Source organism: Haliotis rufescens, unplaced genomic scaffold (assembly GCF_023055435.1).
Source record: "Haliotis rufescens isolate VD_foot unplaced genomic scaffold, xgHalRufe1.0.p SCAF_61, whole genome shotgun sequence".
In the NCBI taxonomy this organism is placed as follows: domain Eukaryota; kingdom Metazoa; phylum Mollusca; class Gastropoda; order Lepetellida; family Haliotidae; genus Haliotis; species Haliotis rufescens.
In genome coordinates this window covers 1,850,067-1,870,999 of record NW_025964346.1, presented here as the reverse complement: position 1 = coordinate 1,870,999, position 20,933 = coordinate 1,850,067, and the positions used below count along the sequence as shown (strand labels likewise).

The 20,933-nt window shown below is 40.9% G+C and overlaps 1 protein-coding gene across 4 annotated transcripts in view; it reads left to right on the top strand.

Moving 5' to 3' along the window:
- The window catches only part of LOC124118669, a 289,157-nt gene that overhangs the window by 258,621 nt on the left and 9,603 nt on the right, over window positions 1-20,933 (top strand). For all 4 annotated transcript variants that reach the window (XM_048386865.1, XM_048386864.1, XM_046480875.2 and 1 more), the window contains 13 exons: window positions 6,990-7,221; window positions 7,413-7,505; window positions 8,060-8,182; window positions 8,382-8,456; window positions 12,355-12,426; window positions 13,927-13,980; window positions 14,457-14,745; window positions 15,050-15,224; window positions 16,263-16,458; window positions 16,565-16,675; window positions 18,197-18,796; window positions 18,976-19,098; window positions 19,600-20,749. In XM_048386865.1, the coding sequence (XP_048242822.1) occupies window positions 6,990-7,221; window positions 7,413-7,505; window positions 8,060-8,182; window positions 8,382-8,456; window positions 12,355-12,426; window positions 13,927-13,980; window positions 14,457-14,745; window positions 15,050-15,224; window positions 16,263-16,458; window positions 16,565-16,675; window positions 18,197-18,796; window positions 18,976-19,098; window positions 19,600-20,749 (3,293 nt within the window). The remainder of the gene's footprint in view (window positions 1-6,989; window positions 7,222-7,412; window positions 7,506-8,059; window positions 8,183-8,381; window positions 8,457-12,354; window positions 12,427-13,926; window positions 13,981-14,456; window positions 14,746-15,049; window positions 15,225-16,262; window positions 16,459-16,564; window positions 16,676-18,196; window positions 18,797-18,975; window positions 19,099-19,599; window positions 20,750-20,933) is intronic.

Here is a 20,933-nt window from a genome sequence, read left to right as displayed (position 1 = left end):
AGATCCTCAATACTTCAGGACATTACGATAACTGCAAAGGGAGATATATAGATCCTCAATACTTCAGGACATTACGGTAACTGTGATGTGAGATATATAGATCCTCAATACTTCAGGACATTAAGGTAACTGTGATGGGAGATATATAGATCCTCAACACTTCAGGACATTACGGTAACTGCGAAGGGAGATATATAGATCCTCAATACTTCAGGACGTTACGGTAACTGTGATGATAGATATATAGATCCTCAACACTTCAGGACATTATGGTAACTGTGAAGGGAGATATATAGATCCTCAATACTTCAGGATGTTACAGTAACTGTGAAGGGAGATATATAGATCCTCAACACTTCAGGACATTACGGTAACTGCGAAGGGAGATCTATAGATCCTCAATACTTCAGGATGTTACGGTTACTGTGAAGGGAGATATATAGATCCTCAACACTTCAGGACATTACGGTAACTGCGAAGGGAGATATATAGATCCTCAATACTTCAGGACAAAAGGTAACTGCGAAGGGAGATATATAGATCCTCAATACTTCAGGACATTACAGTAACTGCGAAGGGAGATATATAGATCCTCAATACTTCAGGACATTACGATAACTGCAAAGGGAGATATATAGATCCTCAATACTTCAGGACATTACGGTAACTGTGATGTGAGATATATAGATCCTCAATACTTCAGGACATTAAGGTAACTGTGATGGGAGATAAATAGATCCTCAATACTTCAGGACATTACGGTAACTGCGAAGGGAGATATATAGATCCTCAATACTTCAGGACATTACGGTAACTGTGAAGGGAGATATATAGATCCTCAATACTTCAGGACATTAAGGTAACTGTCATGGGAGATATATAGATCCTCAATACTTCAGGACATTACGGTGACTGTGATGGGAGATATATAGATCTCAATACTTCAGGACGGTAACTGCGAAGGGAGATATATAGATCCTCAATACTTCAGGACATTACGGTAACTGTAATGGGAGATATATAGATCCTCAATACTTCAGGACATTACAGTAACTGCGAAGAGTGATATATAGATCTCAATACTTCAGGACGGTAACTGCGAAGGGAGATATATAGATCCCCAATACTTCAGGAAATTACAGTAACTGCGAAGGGAGATATATAGATCCTCAATACTTCAGGACATTACAGTAACTGCGAAGGGAGATATATAGATCCTCAATACTTCAGGACATTACAGTAACTGTGAAGGGAGATATATAGATCCTCAATACTTCAGGACATTACGGTAACTGTGAAGGGAGATATATAGATCCTCAATACTTCAGGACATTATGGTAACTGTGATGATAGATATATAGATCCTCAATACTTCAGGACATCAGGTAACTGTGATGTGAGATATATAGATCCTCAATACTTCAGGACATTATGGTAACTGCGAAGGGAGATATATAGATCCTCAATAGTTCAGGACATTACGGTAACTGTGATGGGAGATATATAGATCCTCAATACTTCAGGGCATTACGGTAACTGTGATGGGAGATATATAGATCTCAATACTTCAGGACATTACGGTAACTGTAATGGGAGATATATAGATCCTCAATACTTCAGGACATTACGGTAACTGTGACTGGAGATATATAGATTCTCAATACTTCAGGACATTATGGTAACTGTAATGGGAGATATATAGATCCTCAATACTTCAGGACATAACGGTAACTGTGATGGGAGATTTAAGATCCTCAATAGTTCAGGACATTACGGTTACTGTGATGGGAGATATATAGATCCTCAATACTTCAGGACATTACGGTAACTGTGATATGAGATTTAAGATCCTCAATAGTTCAGGACATTACGGTTACTGTGATGGGAGATATATAGATCCTCAATACTTCAGGACATTACGGTAACTGTGATGGGAGATATATAGATCTCAATACTTCAGGACGGTAACTGCGAAGGGAGATATATAGATCCTCAATACTTCAGGACATTACGGTAACTGTAATGGGAGATATATAGATCCTCAATACTTCAGGACATTACAGTAACTGCGAAGAGTGATATATAGATCTCAATACTTCAGGACGGTAACTGCGAAGGGAGATATATAGATCCCCAATACTTCAGGAAATTACAGTAACTGCGAAGGGAGATATATAGATCCTCAATACTTCAGGACATTACAGTAACTGCGAAGGGAGATATATAGATCCTCAATACTTCAGGACATTACAGTAACTGTGAAGGGAGATATATAGATCCTCAATACTTCAGGACATTACGGTAACTGTGAAGGGAGATATATAGATCCTCAATACTTCAGGACATTATGGTAACTGTGATGATAGATATATAGATCCTCAATACTTCAGGACATCAGGTAACTGTGATGTGAGATATATAGATCCTCAATACTTCAGGACATTATGGTAACTGCGAAGGGAGATATATAGATCCTCAATAGTTCAGGACATTACGGTAACTGTGATGGGAGATATATAGATCCTCAATACTTCAGGGCATTACGGTAACTGTGATGGGAGATATATAGATCTCAATACTTCAGGACATTACGGTAACTGTAATGGGAGATATATAGATCCTCAATACTTCAGGACATTACGGTAACTGTGACTGGAGATATATAGATTCTCAATACTTCAGGACATTATGGTAACTGTAATGGGAGATATATAGATCCTCAATACTTCAGGACATAACGGTAACTGTGATGGGAGATTTAAGATCCTCAATAGTTCAGGACATTACGGTTACTGTGATGGGAGATATATAGATCCTCAATACTTCAGGACATTACGGTAACTGTGATATGAGATTTAAGATCCTCAATAGTTCAGGACATTACGGTTACTGTGATGGGAGATATATAGATCCTCAATACTTCAGGACATTACGGTAACTGTGATGGGAGATATATAGATCTCAATACTTCAGGACATTATGGTAACTGTGATGATAGATATATAGATCCTCAATACTTCAGGACATTATGGTAACTGTGATGTGAGATATATAGATCTTCAATACTTCAGGACATTATGGTAACTGCGAAGGGAGATATATAGATCCTCAACACTTCAGGACATTACAGTAACTGCGAAGGGAGATATATAGATCCTCAATACTTCAGGACATTACAGTAACTGCGAAGAGAGATCTATAGATCCTCAATACTTCAGGATGTTACGGTTACTGTGAAGGGAGATATATAGATCCTCAACACTTCAGGACATTACGGTAACTGCGAAGGGAGATATATAGATCCTCAATACTTCAGGACAAAAGGTAACTGCGAAGGGAGATATATAGATCTTCAATACTTCAGGACATTACAGAAACTGCGAAGGGAGATATATAGATCCTCAATACTTCAGGACATTACGATAACTGCAAAGGGAGATATATAGATCCTCAATACTTCAGGACATGACGGTAACTGTGATGTGAGATATATAGATCCTCAATACTTCAGGACATTACGGTAACTGTGATGGGAGATAAATAGATCATCAATACTTCAGGACATTACGGTAACTGCGAAGGGAGATATATAGATCCTCAATACTTCAGGACATTATGGTAACTGTGATGGGAGATATATAGATCCTCAATACTTCAGGACATTAAGGTAACTGTCATGGGAGATATATAGATCCTCAATACTTCAGGACATTAAGGTGACTGTGATGGGAGATATATAGATCTCAATACTTCAGGACGGTAACTGCGAAGGGAGATATATAGATCCTCAATACTTCAGGACATTACGGTAACTGTAATGGGAGATATATAGATCCTCAATACTTCAGGACATTACAGTAACTGCGAAGAGTGATATATAGATCTCAATACTTCAGGACGGTAACTGCGAAGGGAGATATATAGATCCCCAATACTTCAGGAAATTACAGTAACTGCGAAGGGAGATATATAGATCCTCAATACTTCAGGACATTACAGTAACTGCGAAGGGAGATATATAGATCCTCAATACTTCAGGACATTACAGTAACTGTGAAGGGAGATATATAGATCCTCAATACTTCAGGACATTACGGTAACTGTGAAATGAGATATATAGATCCTCAATACTTCAGGACATTATGGTAACTGTGATGATAGATATATAGATCCTCAATACTTCAGGACATCAGGTAACTGTGATGTGAGATATATAGATCCTCAATACTTCAGGACATTATGGTAACTGCGAAGGGAGATATATAGATCCTCAATAGTTCAGGACATTACGGTAACTGTGATGGGAGATATATAGATCCTCAATACTTCAGGGCATTACGGTAACTGTGATGGGAGATATATAGATCTCAATACTTCAGGACATTACGGTAACTGTAATGGGAGATATATAGATCCTCAATACTTCAGGACATTACGGTAACTGTGACTGGAGATATATAGATTCTCAATACTTCAGGACATTATGGTAACTGTAATGGGAGATATATAGATCCTCAATACTTCAGGACATAACGGTAACTGTGATGGGAGATTTAAGATCCTCAATAGTTCAGGACATTACGGTTACTGTGATGGGAGATATATAGATCCTCAATACTTCAGGACATTACGGTAACTGTGATATGAGATTTAAGATCCTCAATAGTTCAGGACATTACGGTTACTGTGATGGGAGATATATAGATCCTCAATACTTCAGGACATTACGGTAACTGTGATGATAGATATATAGATCCTCAATACTTCAGGACATCAGGTAACTGTGATGTGAGATATATAGATCTTCAATACTTCAGGACATTATGGTAACTGCGAAGGGAGATATATAGATCCTCAACACTTCAGGACATTACAGTAACTGCGAAGGGAGATATATAGATCCTCAATACTTCAGGACGTTACGGTAACTGTGAAGGGAGATATATAGATCCTCAATACTTCAGGACATTATGGTAACTGCGAAGGGAGATATATAGATCCTCAATACTTCAGGAACTAAGGTAACTGCGAAGGGAGATATATAGATCTTCAATTCTTCAGGACATTATGGTAACTGTGAAAGGAGATATATAGATCCTCAACACTTCAGGACATTACAGTAACTGCGAAGGGAGATATATAGATCCTCAATACTTCAGGACGTTACGGTAACTGTGAAGGGAGATATATAGATCCTCAACACTTCAGGACATTATGGTAACTGCGAAGGGAGATATATAGATCCTCAATACTTCAGGACGTTACGGTTACTGTGAAGGGAGATATATAGATCCTCAACACTTCAGGACATTACGGTAACTGCGAAGGGAGATCTATAGATCCTCAATACTTCAGGATGTTACGGTTACTGTGAAGGGAGATATATAGATCCTCAACACTTCAGGACATTACGGTAACTGCGAAGGGAGATATATAGATCCTCAATACTTCAGGACAAAAGGTAACTGCGAAGGGAGATATATAGATCTTCAATACTTCAGGACATTACAGTAACTGCGAAGGGAGATATATAGATCCTCAATACTTCAGGACATTACAGTAACTGTGATGTGAGATATATAGATCCTCAATACTTCAGGACATTAAGGTAACTGTGAAGGGAGATATATAGATCCTCAATACTTCAGGACATTACGGTAACTGCGAAGGGAGATATATAGATCCTCAATACTTCAGGACATTACGGTAACTGTGAAGGGAGATATATAGATCCTCAATACTTCAGGACATTAAGGTAACTGTCATGGGAGATATATAGATCCTCAATACTTCAGGACATTACGGTGACTGTGATGGGAGATATATAGATCTCAATACTTCAGGACGGTAACTGCGAAGGGAGATATATAGATCCTCAATACTTCAGGACATTACGGTAACTGTAATGGGAGATATATAGATCCTCAATACTTCAGGACATTACAGTAACTGCGAAGGGAGATATATAGATCTCAATACTTCAGGACGGTAACTGCGAAGGGAGATATATAGATCCCCAATACTTCAGGACATTACAGTAACTGCGAAGGGAGATATATAGATCCTCAATCCTTCAGGGCATTACAGTAACTGTGATGGGAGATATATAGATCTCAATACTTCAGGACATTACGGTAACTGTAATGGGAGATATATAGATCCTCAATACTTCAGGACATAACAGTAACTGTGAAGGGAGATATATAGATCCTCAATACTTCAAGACATTACAGTAACTGCGAAGGGAGATATATAGATCCTCAATACTTCAGGACATTACAGTTACTGCGAAGGGAGATATATAGATCCTCAACACTTCAGGACATTACAGTAACTGCGAAGGGAGATATATAGATCCTCAATACTTCAGGACATTACAGTAACTGCGAAGGGAGATATATAGATCCTCAATACTTCAGGACATTACAGTTACTGCGAAGGGAGATATATAGATCCTCAATACTTCAGGACATTACGGTAACTGCGAAGGGAGATATATAGATCCTCAATACTTCAGGACATAAGGTAACTGCAAAGGGAGATATATAGATCCTCAATACTTCAGGACATTACAGTAACTGCGAAGGGAGATATATAGATCCTCAATACTTCAGGACATTACGGTAACTGGGAAGGGAGATATATAGATCCTCAATACTTCAGGACATTATGGTAACTGCAAAGGGAGATATATAGATCCTCAATACTTCAGGACATTACGGTAACTGTGATGGGAGATATATAGATCCTCAATACTTCAGGACATTACAGTAACTGCGAAGGGAGATATATAGATCCTCAATACTTCAGGACATTATGGTTATTGCGAAGGGAGATATATAGATCCTCAATACTTCAGGACATTACGGTAACTTTGATGGGAGATATATAGATCCTCAGTACTTCAGGACATTATGGTAACTGTGATGGGAGATATATAGATCCTCGATACTTACGGTAACTCAATAACTCGGCATCTTCATGTGCAGGATGAAGCGGAAGCGGAAGATGGTCCTGCTCATCATGCCGTCTCTGCTGCCCAACCGATGTTCACGTCATGTATATCCTGCACCGCCTCCACCAATGTCCTGTGTCAGGGGTCACTTCCTGTTTACCTGTTGCTCACGTTGTCGGTGCTGACCGTGCTCTGCGTTTGTACCTTCATCCCGCCTTCACAAAAGAGCATCCTGAATGTGGGGGTGCCATCTTCTACTCTGATACGTAAGTCTGTCCACATCCTAGCTTCCGCATTAATGAGGAAGGTAACTTGAATGTGTCAGTTTATAAACTACATAATGTGTGTTGTGTTGTCCTCAAAGTGTTGTACAATGGCTTATATTCCACCCATTGTTTCAAGATGAGTGTCTATATCGGCATTACAAATGTATTCCAATAAATGTGTCATGTTTCAGGACATGTCCGAATGTATTCTGACAAGCCCGAGTTGTCCGACTTCATCATCAACAGTACCACATTGTCCCTCGTCTCTCGGTTACAGATTCTTGGTGAGATGGGCTATGTGTTACTTTGGTTGTGATACAATTCACAACATTCTTAATGTTGTACATATGGGTTGTTTGTTTGCCTGTCACACTCAGCAATATTACAGTCTGAAGTCTGGACCAGATAATCCAGTGATTGACATCATAATTGAGTATCGATGTATGCAATTGGGATATGATGACATGCATCAACCAAGTCAGCGAACCTGACCACCAGTCACCTCTTACGACAAGCATAGTTGCCTGTGACGGCAAGAATTGGTTGCTGAAGACCTATTCTGACCTGGATCTTTATGGCTCTCATACATGTGGCGAAAGCCTAGCAAGTAAATTTACACATGGAGTTGCAACACTGTTTTCTGTAATTCATTCATGTCAATAAAGAAAATTTCGGATATTTTCTTTTCTATGTGAGCATTAATTACAATTCTTATTATTTATCATTCTTCCAGTTTGACAATGATCTAAAAAACAGACACATTGTTAGGTTATTTTTGTGCTGCACTTACTGGACACTGGAAACATTGATAGATTATTTTGTTTCCATTCGTTTGCAGATTTTGAGAATTGTCATGATGACTTGTTGAGTTGCACGACATTTGCTCGGTGTGAGGCTGCAGAAGGATATGTAACGTGTCGCTGCAAGCGAGGATTTTATGTCAGTGGACAGAGATGTCAAGGTACTTCCGTAGTTTATGTCTGGTGGTATTAATATAACAATTAATAGATACTGATTATTTATTATCCATTTCTGTATTAGTCATTACACAATACTTTTCTTTGTCAATCACTCAATAATATATTTTTGTCTTATGTGCATTTCAATCATTACAGGGTACTTTTCTCTGTCAAGCATTACAGGACAATTTTCTGCTTCAGCCTGCAGCACCTCCTGCCCAGCTGGCCACTACATGTCAGGTGCTTGCTCCGCTTCACGAGATGTCAAATGTAAAAGTGAGTCTTTCCACTGTCACATCATTCATCCATTATGACAAGATGTGAGTTACAGTAAGTCTTTCCACTGTCACATCATTCATCCATGATGACAAGATGTAAGTTACAGTAAGTCTTTCCACTGTCACATCATTCATCCATGGTGACAAGATGTAAGTTACAGTAAGTCTTTCCACTGTCACATCATTCATCCATGATGACAAGATGTAAGTTACAGTAAGTCTTTCCACTGTCACATCATCCATCCATCATGACAAGATGTGAGTTACAGTAAGTCTTTCCACTGTCACATCATTCATCCATGGTGACAAGATGTGAGTTACAGTAAGTCTTTCCACTGTCACATCATTCATCCATGATGACAAGATGTAAGTTACAGTAAGTCTTTCCACTGTCACATCATTCATCCATGATGACAAGATGTAAGTTACAGTAAGTCTTTCCACTGTCACATCATTCATCCATGATGACAAGATGTAAGTTACAGTAAGTCTTTCCACTGTCACATCATTCATCCATGATGACAAGATGTGAGTTACAGTAAGTCTTTCCACTGTCACATCATTCATCCATGATGACAAGATGTGAGTTACAGTAAGTCTTTCCACTGTCACATCATTCATCCATCATGACAAGATGTAAGTTACAGTAAGTCTTTCCACTGTCACATCATTCATCCATGATGACAAGATGTGAGTTACAGTAAGTCTTTCCACTGTCACATCATTCATCCATCATGACAAGATGTGAGTTACAGTAAGTCTTTCCACTATCACATCATTCATCCATGATGACAAGATGTGAGTTACAGTAAGTCTTTCCACTGTCACATCATTCATCCATGGTGACAAGATGTAAGTTACAGTAAGTCTTTCCACTGTCACATCATTCATCCATGATGACAAGATGTGAGTTACAGTAAGTCTTTCCACTGTCACATCATTCATCCATGATGACAAGATGTAAGTTACAGTAAGTCTTTCCACTGTCACATCATCCATCCATCATGACAAGATGTAAGTTACAGTAAGTCTTTCCACTGTCACATCATTCATCCATGATGACAAGATGTAAGTTACAGTAAGTCTTTCCACTGTCACATCATCCATCCATGATGACAAGATGTAAGTTACAGTAAGTCTTTCCACTGTCACATCATTCATCCATGGTGACAAGATGTAAGTTACAGTAAGCCTTTCCACTGTCACATCATTCATCCATGGTGACAAGATGTGAGTTACAGTAAGTCTTTCCACTGTCACATCATTCATCCATGGTGACAAGATGTGAGTTACAGTAAGTCTTTCCACTGTCACATCATTCATCCATGATGACAAGATGAAAGTTACAGTAAGTCTTTCCACTGTCACATCATTCATCCATGATGACAAGATGTAAGTTACAGTAAGTCTTTCCACTGTCACATCATTCATCCATCATGACAAGATGTAAGTTACAGTAAGTCTTTCCACTGTCACATCATTCATCCATGATGACAAGATGTAAGTTACAGTAAGTCTTTCCACTGTCACATCATTCATCCATCATGACAAGATGTAAGTTACAGTAAGTCTTTCCACTGTCACATCATTCATCCATCATGACAAGATGTAAGTTACAGTGAGTCTTTCCACTGTCACATCATTCATCCATCATGACAAGATGTAAGTTACAGTAAGTCTTTCCACTGTCACATCATCCATCCATTATGACAAGATGTGAGTTACAGTAAGTCTTTCCACTGTCACATCATCCATCCATCATGACAAGACGTAAGTTACAGTAAGTCTTTCCACTGTCACATCATCCATCCATTATGACAAGATGTGAGTTACAGTAAGTCTTTCCACTGTCACATCATCCATCCATTATGACAAGATGTGAGTTACAGTAAGTCTTTCCACTGTCACATCATTCATCCATGATGACAAGATGTGAGTTACAGTAAGTCTTTCCACTGTCACATCATTCATCCATGATGACAAGATGTAAGTTACAGTAAGTCTTTCCACTGTCACATCATTCATCCATTATGACAAAATGTGAGTTACAGTAAGTCTTTCCACTGTCACATCATTCATCCATTATGACAAAATGTGAGTTACAGTAAGTCTTTCCACTGTCACATCATTCATCCATGATGACAAGATGTAAGTTACAGTAAGTCTTTCCACTGTCACATCATTCATCCATGATGACAAGATGTGAGTTACAGTAAGTCTTTCCACTGTCACATCATTCATCCATGATGACAAGATGTGAGTTACAGTAAGTCTTTCCACTGTCACATCATTCATCCATGATGACAAGATGTGAGTTACAGTAAGTCTTTCCACTGTCACATCATTCATCCATCATGACAAGATGTAAGTTACAGTAAGTCTTTCCACTGTCACATCATTCATCCATGGTGACAAGATGTGAGTTACAGTAAGTCTTTCCACTGTCACATCATTCATCCATGATGACAAGATGTGAGTTACAGTAAGTCTTTCCACTGTCACATCATTCATCCATGGTGACAAGATGTGAGTTACAGTAAGTCTTTCCACTGTCACATCATTCATCCATGATGACAAGATGTGAGTTACAGTAAGTCTTTCCACTGTCACATCATCCATCCATTATGACAAGATGTAAGTTACAGTAAGTCTTTCCACTGTCACATCATTCATCCATCATGCAAGATGTGAGTTACAGTAAGTCTTTCCACTGTCACATCATTCATCCATGATGACAAGATGTAAGTTACAGTAAGTCTTTCCACTGTCACATCATTCATCCATGATGACAAGACGTAAGTTACAGTAAGTCTTTCCAACTGTCACATCATTCATCCATGATGACAAGATGTAAGTTACAGTAAGTCTTTCCACTGTCACATCAATCATCCATGATGACAAGACGTAAGTTACAGTAAGTCTTTCCACTGTCACATCATTCATCCATGATGACAAGATGTGAGTTACAGTAAGTCTTTCCACTGTCACATCATTCATCCATGATGACAAGATGTAAGTTACAGTAAGTCTTTCCACTGTCACATCATTCATCCATGATGACAAGATGTGAGTTACAGTAAGTCTTTCCACTGTCACATCATTCATCCATGGTGACAAGATGTAAGTTACAGTAAGTCTTTCCACTGTCACATCATTCATCCATGATGACAAGATGTAAGTTACAGTAAGTCTTTCCACTGTCACATCATTCATCCATGATGACAAGATGTAAGTTACAGTAAGTCTTTCCACTGTCACATCATTCATCCATGATGACAAGATGTGAGTTACAGTAAGTCTTTCCACTGTCACATCATTCATCCATGATGACAAGATGTAAGTTACAGTAAGTCTTTCCACTGTCACATCATTCATCCATTATGACAAAATGTGAGTTACAGTAAGTCTTTCCACTGTCACATCATCCATCCATCATGACAAGATGTGAGTTACAGTAAGTCTTTCCACTGTCACATCATTCATCCATGATGACAAGATGTGAGTTACAGTAAGTCTTTCCACTGTCACATCATCCATCCATCATGACAAGATGTAAGTTACAGTAAGTCTTTCCACTGTCACATCATTCATCCATGATGACAAGATGTGAGTTACAGTAAGTCTTTCCACTGTCACATCTTCCATCCATCATGACAAGATGTGAGTTACAGTAAGTCTTTCCAACTGTCACATCATTCATCCATTATGACAAGATGTAAGTTACAGTAAGTCTTTCCACTGTCACATCATTCATCCATTATGACAAGATGTAAGTTACAGTAAGTCTTTCCATTCAGGGGAACAGAAACAGAAACATTATCATTATACATGGCTCAACACTGTGTTCACAGATTGCCATAGACTGCAGGGCCATGAGCTTCAGTTTTTTCTTCCAGAGTGTCATGTTTGCCGTGGATCTACATATGAAGCTGCTCCTTGTACAATGACACAAGACACCATCTGTGTTGGTAAGTCGATCTTTCCCAAGTCCATCCCAAATCTCCACCAACCCCGACAACCGATGACACAAGACACCATCTGTGTTGGTAAGTCCATCTTCCCCAAGTCCATCCCAAATCTCCACCCAACCCCGACAACCGATGACACAAGACACCATCTGTGTTGGTAAGTCCATCTTCCCCAAGTCCATCCCAAATCTCCACCCAACCCCGACAACCGATGACACAAGACACCATCTGTGTTGGTAAGTCCATCTTCCCCAAGTCCATCCCAAATCTCCACCAAACCCCGACAACCGATGACACAAGACACCATCTATGTTGGTTAGTCCATCTTCCCCAAGTCCATCCCAAATCTCCACCCAACCCCGACAACCGATGACACAAGACACCATCTGTGTTGGTAAGTCCATCTTCCCCAAGTCCATCCCAAATCTCCACCCAACCCCGACAACCGATGACACAAGACACCATCTGTGTTGGTAAGTCCATCTTCCCCAAGTCCATCCCAAATCTCCACCCAACCCTGACAACCGATGACACAAGACACCATCTGTGTTGGTAAGTCCATTTTCCCCAAGTCCATCCCAAATCTCCAACCAACCCCGACAACCGATGACACAAGACACCATCTGTGTTGGTAAGTCCATCTTCCCCAAGTCCATCCCAAATCTCCACCCAACCCCGACAACCGATGACACAAGACACCAGCTATGTTGGTTAGTCCATCTTCCCCAAGTCCATCCCAAATCTCCACCCAACCCCGACAACCGATGACACAAGACTCCATCTGTGTTGGTAAGTCCATTTTCCCCAAGTCCATCTCTTAACTCCACCCAACCCCGACAACAAGACACCATCTATGTTGGTTAGTCCATCTTCCCCAAGTCCATCCCTTAACTCCATCCAACCCCGACAACCGATGACACAAGACACCATCTGTGTTGGTAAGTCCATCTTCCCCAAGTCCATCCCTTAACTCCATCCAACCCCGACAACCAACAACACAAGACACCATCTGTGTTGGTAAGTCCATCTTCCCGAAGTCCATCCCAAATCTCCACCCAACCCGACAACCGATGACACAAGACACCATCTGTGTTGGTAAGTCCATTTTCCCCAAGTCCCACCCAAATCTCCACCCAACCCTGACAACCGATGACACAAGACACCATCTGTGTTGGTAAGTCCATTTTCCCCAAGTCCCACCCAAATCTCCACCCAACCCTGACAACAGATGACACAAGACACCATCTGTGTTGGTAAGTCCATTTTCCCCAAGTCCCACCCAAATCTCCACCCAACCCTGACAACCGATGACACAAGACACCATCTGTGTTGGTAAGTCCATCTTCCCCAAGTCATCCCTTAACTTTATCCAACCCCGACAACACAAGACACCATCTGTGTTGGTAAGTCCATCTTCCCCAAGTCCATCCCAAATCTCCACCCAACCCCGACACAACCCCCGCAAATGGTTGTATTGAGTGATGCTGTTGTCTGTTTCAGAAGTGGCATTTCCTGTTGGCATCCTGCCCATGAACTACACACAGCTGCAGGATGGTGAGTAGTACAAGTCTCACACGTGTGTTACTCCAACGTTCCAGAAGAAGTCTCACACATGTGTTACTCCAACGTTCCAATAGAAGTCTCACATGTGTGTGTTACTCCAACGTTCCAGTACAAGTCTCACACGTGTGTTATACTCCATACTTCCAGTAGAAGTCTCACATGTGTGTTACTCCACTGTTCCAGAAGTCTCACACTTTTGTTACTCCCACGTTCCAGTAGTACAAGTCTCATTTTGATCACCTTAACCTCCTTGGTGAATGTGTTATAAATATGACTGTTTTAAAAGACGGAACGTTGGGCAACCTGACCTCGTCGTCAAATGTGTTATGAATACGACTGTTTTACAGATGGCACTTTGATCAACGAGAGGTCATCATCGAAATATGTTTTAATATGACTTTTCCAGATGGCACTTTGATCAACAAGACGTCATCATCGAATATGTTATAAATATGACTGTTTTCCAGATGGAACATTGATCAATGTTACCTCGTCGTCAAATGTGTTCATGGAGCGGCTGCGGGACATGGAGGAGCTGGAGACGCCGATGTATGTGACCAACAATCAGCAGAGCATGGACTACGTGTGGAGGCGCACGTCAGGCCTGAAGATCAAGATTGGCATCTCGGATGTGTACCTGGTGCCTGAGTATGTGGACATTGACCATGTTGATGACAATGCCTACTTCCACATGAACAAAAACATCTCATCTACTCTGAAAGAGAAGTTTCAGGATACAGAAAAAAGTTACTGTCGGTAAGAACAAGCTAGAAATGAGCAAGATTTTATTTTCAAAAACACGTTGCAAAATGTAGGTTTTTACTTTACCTGACGCTACACAGTGCTATAGGTGTAGCGTCATGTAAGTATAAAAACATTGAATTAAATAAGAAATTCTCATATTTGTGGTAGACAAATTGTTTTCCAGTTACATGAAACATTTTTTTTCTTCACAAATTTTCGGGAACTATTTATATCTTGGATAAAATCCAAGGCCCCCCCCTACCCCACTTTGAATATGAAATTGTTGGCCCCTAAGTTCCTTCAATTACTGTTTCAGAGACCCAATGCCGGACTTCTACAGCCTCTATCTGCACATCTTCCGCCACCGCATCACTGCAGCGAAGTCCGTGACTTGTTCGTCCAAGGACCACTCTATCCGCTGTCCACCCGGCTACAAAGATGGCCAGTCCCACCTCCGCCGCTACATCAACATGCCCTGCCACAAGTATGAGGTGAAGGAACACACTGGCTTCAGTTGGAGTTTACTGTGGATCTAAATCGATCCCAATGTTGCAGTAGATAATTCCCTTGACATCCCTACACTGATCTGCTCTTGATGCTGTCACTTTACTTATCAATGTATACATCTCACTTTAACATGACAAACAAGTCACACACACATGACATACAGATCTTATGAACATGACACAGGTCACAGAAACATGACGTACATATTTCATAAACATGACATACAGATTGAATATCCATGACAAATAACATAAACATGACATATTGGGATCGAGTGGTCGGACTCGCTGACTTCGTTGATGCATGTAATTGAATCCCAATTGCTTTGTTTGATGCTCATTATGTCAATCACTGGATTGTCTGGTCTAGACTCGATTATTTACAGACTGTCATCATATATTTGGAATGTTGCTGTCACTTTAAAATGGCATACAAATCACATAAACATGGCATACAGATCACATTAACATGACATACATATCACTTCAATGTGACATACCATCCAGTTTAACATGACATGCACACCACATTAACATGACATATGTGACACTTCATACATATTTCATACATATTTCATAATATGACATACACATAACGTGAAATACAGAATACATAAACATGACATACTAATAACATAAACATTTAATAAATGTCACTTAAACATGGCATACAAGTCATATGAACATGACATACTTGTCACTTAAACATGGCATACAAGTCATATAAACATGACATACAGGTCACTTAAACATGGCATACAAGTCATATAAACATGACATACTTGTCACTTAAACATGGCATACAAGTCATATAAACAAGACATACTTGTCACTTAAACATGGCATACAAGTCATATGAACATGACATACTTGTCACTTAAACATGGCATACAAGTCATATTAACATGACATACTTGTCACTTAAACATGGCATACAAGTCACTTAAACATGGCATACAGATCACCTAAACATCAAATATATATTTATCAACATGGAATATACATTTGCCCTGTGTTCCACAGATCAACCGGCGGCAGAACCTGACGGAGCTCCGTGACACCCATAACAGTGTTGTGTGCACTGACAATACACCGCTCTCCCTCATCTTCGGGATGCCCAACCCGGCCAAGGAGCCCATGAGATTCCCCTCAGAAGACTGCAAGTTTAATCAGGAAGAGTGTCAGAAGTGTTTACAGAGAGATTCCTGCATCAAGAGTGGTAAGCATGGCGGGAGTGCACAGTGTGAGGTGCAAGAGTTGTGTACAAAGTGTGGCTCTACTGGCTGCAGTGTCTGCACTCACTCATCATCTGCAATCTGTTTCAGGTAACTCAACAGGTGTACCGGAGTGCTGCAACATTGAATGTTACAAGATGCCCACATGTAACCAGGCTTTCAGCTCTTCCTGTCCTCTCGCTGGTGTCGAGTGTGCCAAGGGTACGTTCTGTCATGTGTAATATATACCAAGGACTTGGCTGTCTAGTCTCTCAGTCATGTGTAATATATACCAAGGACTTGGCTATCTAGTCTCTCAGTCATGTGGAATATATACCAAGGACTTGGCTGTCTAGTCTCTCAGTCATGTGGAATATATGCCAAGGACTTGGCTGTCTAGTCTCTCAGTCATGTGTAATATATACAAAGAACTTGGGAGCCTAATCTCTGTCATGTGGATTTTGTGGATTTAAAAAAAATAATTTATGTTTAACGCCGCAATCCACAATATTCCAGCTATATGACGGCAGTCTGTAAATAATCAAGTCTGGACCAGACAATCCAGTGATTGATATCATAAGCATTGATCCACACAATTGGGATATAATGACATGCATCAACCAAGTCAAAAAGCCTGACCACCAGTTCCCGTTAGTTGCCTCTTGACAAGCATGGGTTGCTGAAGACCAATTCTAACCCAGATCTTCATGGGTTCAGTGATGTGGAATATACCAAGGACTCGTGAGTCTAGTCTCTGTCATGTGGAATATATCAAGGACTTGGGAATCTTGTCTCTCAGTCACATGGTATATACCTTGGACTTGGGAGTCTAGTCTCTGTCATGTGGAATATATCAAGGACTTGGGAATCTTGTCTCTCAGTCACATGGTATATACCAAGGACTCGTGAGTCTAGTCTCTGTCATGTGGAATATATCAAGGACTTGGGAATCTTGTCTCTCAGTCACATGGAATATACCAAGGACTCGTGAGTCTAGTGTCTGTCATGTGGAATATATCAAGGACTTGGGAATCTTGTCTCTCAGTCACATGGTATATACCTTGGACTTGGGAGTCTAGTCTGTCATGTGGAATATATCAAGGACTTGGGAATCTTGTCTCTCAGTCACATGGTATATACCAAGGACTCGTGAGTCTAGTCTCTGTCATGTGGAATATATCAAGGACTTGGGAATCTTGTCTCTCAGTCACATGGTATATACCTTGGACTTGGGAGTCTAGTCTCTGTCATGTGGAATATATCAAGGACTTGGGAATCTTGTCTCTCAGTCACATGGAATATACCAAGGACTCGTGAGTCTAGTCTCTGTCATGTGGAATATATCAAGGACTTGGGAATCTTGTCTCTCAGTCACATGGTATATACCTTGGACTTGGGAGTCTAGTCTCTGTCATGTGGAATATATCAAGGACTTGGGAATCTTGTCTCTCAGTCACATGGTATATACCTTGGACTTGGAGTCTAGTCTAAGTAACAATTATGCTGTTTAAGTTATCAAGTCAATCATAAGTTGTTCAATTAACAAGTCTTTCATAATGTGTTTAAAGTTACATGTCAATCATAAGATGTTAGCAATTCAGCCACTGTGCTGTTTCAACAAGTGAATCATTAAACAGTTTACAACACATTTGCTATTTCATGTGACTAGTCAGTCATCAGCCGTCAAGTAAGACAAGAGAGCATGTACCTGTCTGGTAATCCTGTTGATATGTGTTCTTGCAGGCGAGGTTTACATGTTCACCTTGTCCCCAGTGTTTGAGAAGATGTACAAGCGATACATGTGTCACGTGAAGTACAAGAAACCGTCTATTCTCTACAACATCAACTACCAAGTCCGCATTCCCTCCCTCAACTACCACATCGAGCAGCGAAACTTCACCATCAACGTGGATACCCTGCAGTCACATCGGCAGATGTCCACACACCTCGACTTCCTCAATGTGCAGCACAACACCTGGTTTGACTTTGAGGACGAGATGATCGTGATTGCCAACCATGCAGACATCGTGAAGGAGATGGGGGAACTGTCGCTGCACCCCCTTAAGTCCCCTTCCGACTTCACCAGCCGCCCCCACAACTCCAAAAAGGACTTTGGAACCCAGATGTACACCTACATCCAGTTTGATGTGCCCTTCCGCTATAGCTCTGTCACCTGGATGAATGGAGGCTGTGAGAAGAATCTGTCACGTGTGCATCCCAACCAGACACTGTACAAGTCAAACTCTGTCCGTGTTGCAGCCAAGATCCTGAAGGAAAAGGAGGAGATGCATTACCAGATGTATCGCACGGACCGCTCACCCCTCATCAGACTCTTTGTCAACAGTAAGTTCATCCCGATCTGTGTCTCCAGTAGAGATCAACTGCCAAATGCTGCCTGTTAGTGCTAAATGCTTCATATCTTCTTTCGAGATTAGTTGTTGAAGGATGCTGACTCTTGACAAGTGTTTTTTTGTTGGCACATATGACATGAACCTATCATGTGATATTTCCTTCATCTGCAGAGAGTCAGTCGGTTCTGTCCAGCTTCCAGTCTCAGCTGACTGGCTCCATCCTGGTGCCCTCCGCCCTCCAGACTGCCATCACCTGGTCTCCACAGCAACAGGCTTGGGCTATCAACATCACAGGTAGTCAGGGTTTTCTGCTCACATTGCCTTTCTCAAGTATTCAAAAGTTGACAAATTGTTTGGGTTAGGTTTTAGTTTCTGTAGACGCCTGGATTAATATCATTGTCAAGTTTTCTTCTCTGAAAACAAATCAGCTCCTACTGTAATCAAATCAAGTTCTGATTCATGGGCTTTCATAGGCTATTAAATCCCAGTTATTAATTCAGCAACCATAAGTAACTTCTGCTTCAATTCATGAATCAGAATTAACTTTGGCTTCTATACAGGGACTGTAAATAACTTCTGCTTCAATTCAGGAACAGGAATAAACTTCTGCTTCAATTCATGAACCGTAATTAACTTTGGCTTCTATACAGGAACCGTAAATAACTTCTGCTTCAATTCAGGAACTGTAATAAACTTCTGCTTCAATTCATGAACCGTAATTATCTTTGGCTTCTATTCAGGAACCTTAATTAACTTCTGCTTCAATTAAGGAACTGTAATTAACTTCTGCTTCAGGTTCCTTGATTGGATACCCAGGTGTGGTTGGAGTTCAGATATTTGACAAGATGATGACTCGCTGTATCGGCTACTTTGATGTCCTCATCACTGACCGGCCCCAATTCCATGTCCAGTTTAATGTGTCCAGCTCACAGCCTCAGCTCCCCGACATCTTCATGGTGCTTCTCAATGACTCAGTCACTTCCCACCGTGTTGTCCTCTCCTCCATGGTCCTTCCACAACCCATCTCTATGGCAACAGTGGACCTGCATCAGGCCAGCCGAGCACAGGCAGCCCCCTCCCACTCCTCCATCTGGCTCCCAGTCATCGTCACCGTCACATTGTCACTCGTCACCATCCTGGTTGTGTTTGTTGTGTATGTCTGTGTCCACCTGAGATCGAGACATTCAGCAGAGGAGCTGGTGAAAACGGAGTCAGTGCTGCTGAATAATGCTGATGCTGTGAAGGTCCCGGACAAGATCTACAGCACCTCCTCTTCCAGGGCAGTGGCCTCCAGAACCGTTGTGTTCGCCTTCATCCTCCTCTACATCACGTATTCCATCGTGTTCACATTCTCTGTGGCTTTTGGAATTCTTTACTTCTCACATCTCACAGCATTATCCAATTTCACAAGAGTGTCCAACCTGACAGAGAAGCTCCATCAGGAAGTCAGCATGTCAATGAATGAACTTAAAACCTTTGAAAAAACAGAAATCCGTTATTTAAAGAAATTGTTCCGGCAGCGGAAAGATGCCTGCATGGAACACCTCAACAGGGAGAACTCGGATGTGCTGAGTCAGCAAGTGAATCTGCTGAACAAGCAGCTGCAGGTCATCTATGTCCAGAATGGATCCCTCCAGTATCTGTCTGACAACGTCGCTGAAGTAAATGCTGAAAGGCACATAGAAAAAATACAAATGTTTATAAAAGAATGTAATAACAGTGTTCAAAAGCATTTCCATCGATTGACTGAGAAGTATTACAGTGAGCTGGAAGAAGTATCCAGGAATGGGTGGCTGGACTTCCCCCGGGACATGTTTCTGGGGCAGACCAAGAGCGGGGAAGACGTCAGCCCCATGTCTGCATCTCACCTGCAGAAGTTCATGGCCTGGCTACAGATGGACAAAGCTGATGCCCTGCTGCAGGGCCAGGAGACACTGGCCAACAGGTACGATGTTCTTGATGCCCATTTATAGCTACTGACTGAAATGTCATAGCCTGTTTTTTTGTCACCGACTGTTTGTCTTCATAATCCTAACATCATCATCGTCAGTCATAAACATCTTCGCCTTGAACCCAATTAATAAAGCTGAAACTATCTCATGATAAAATTGCATTTTATTCAAGATATT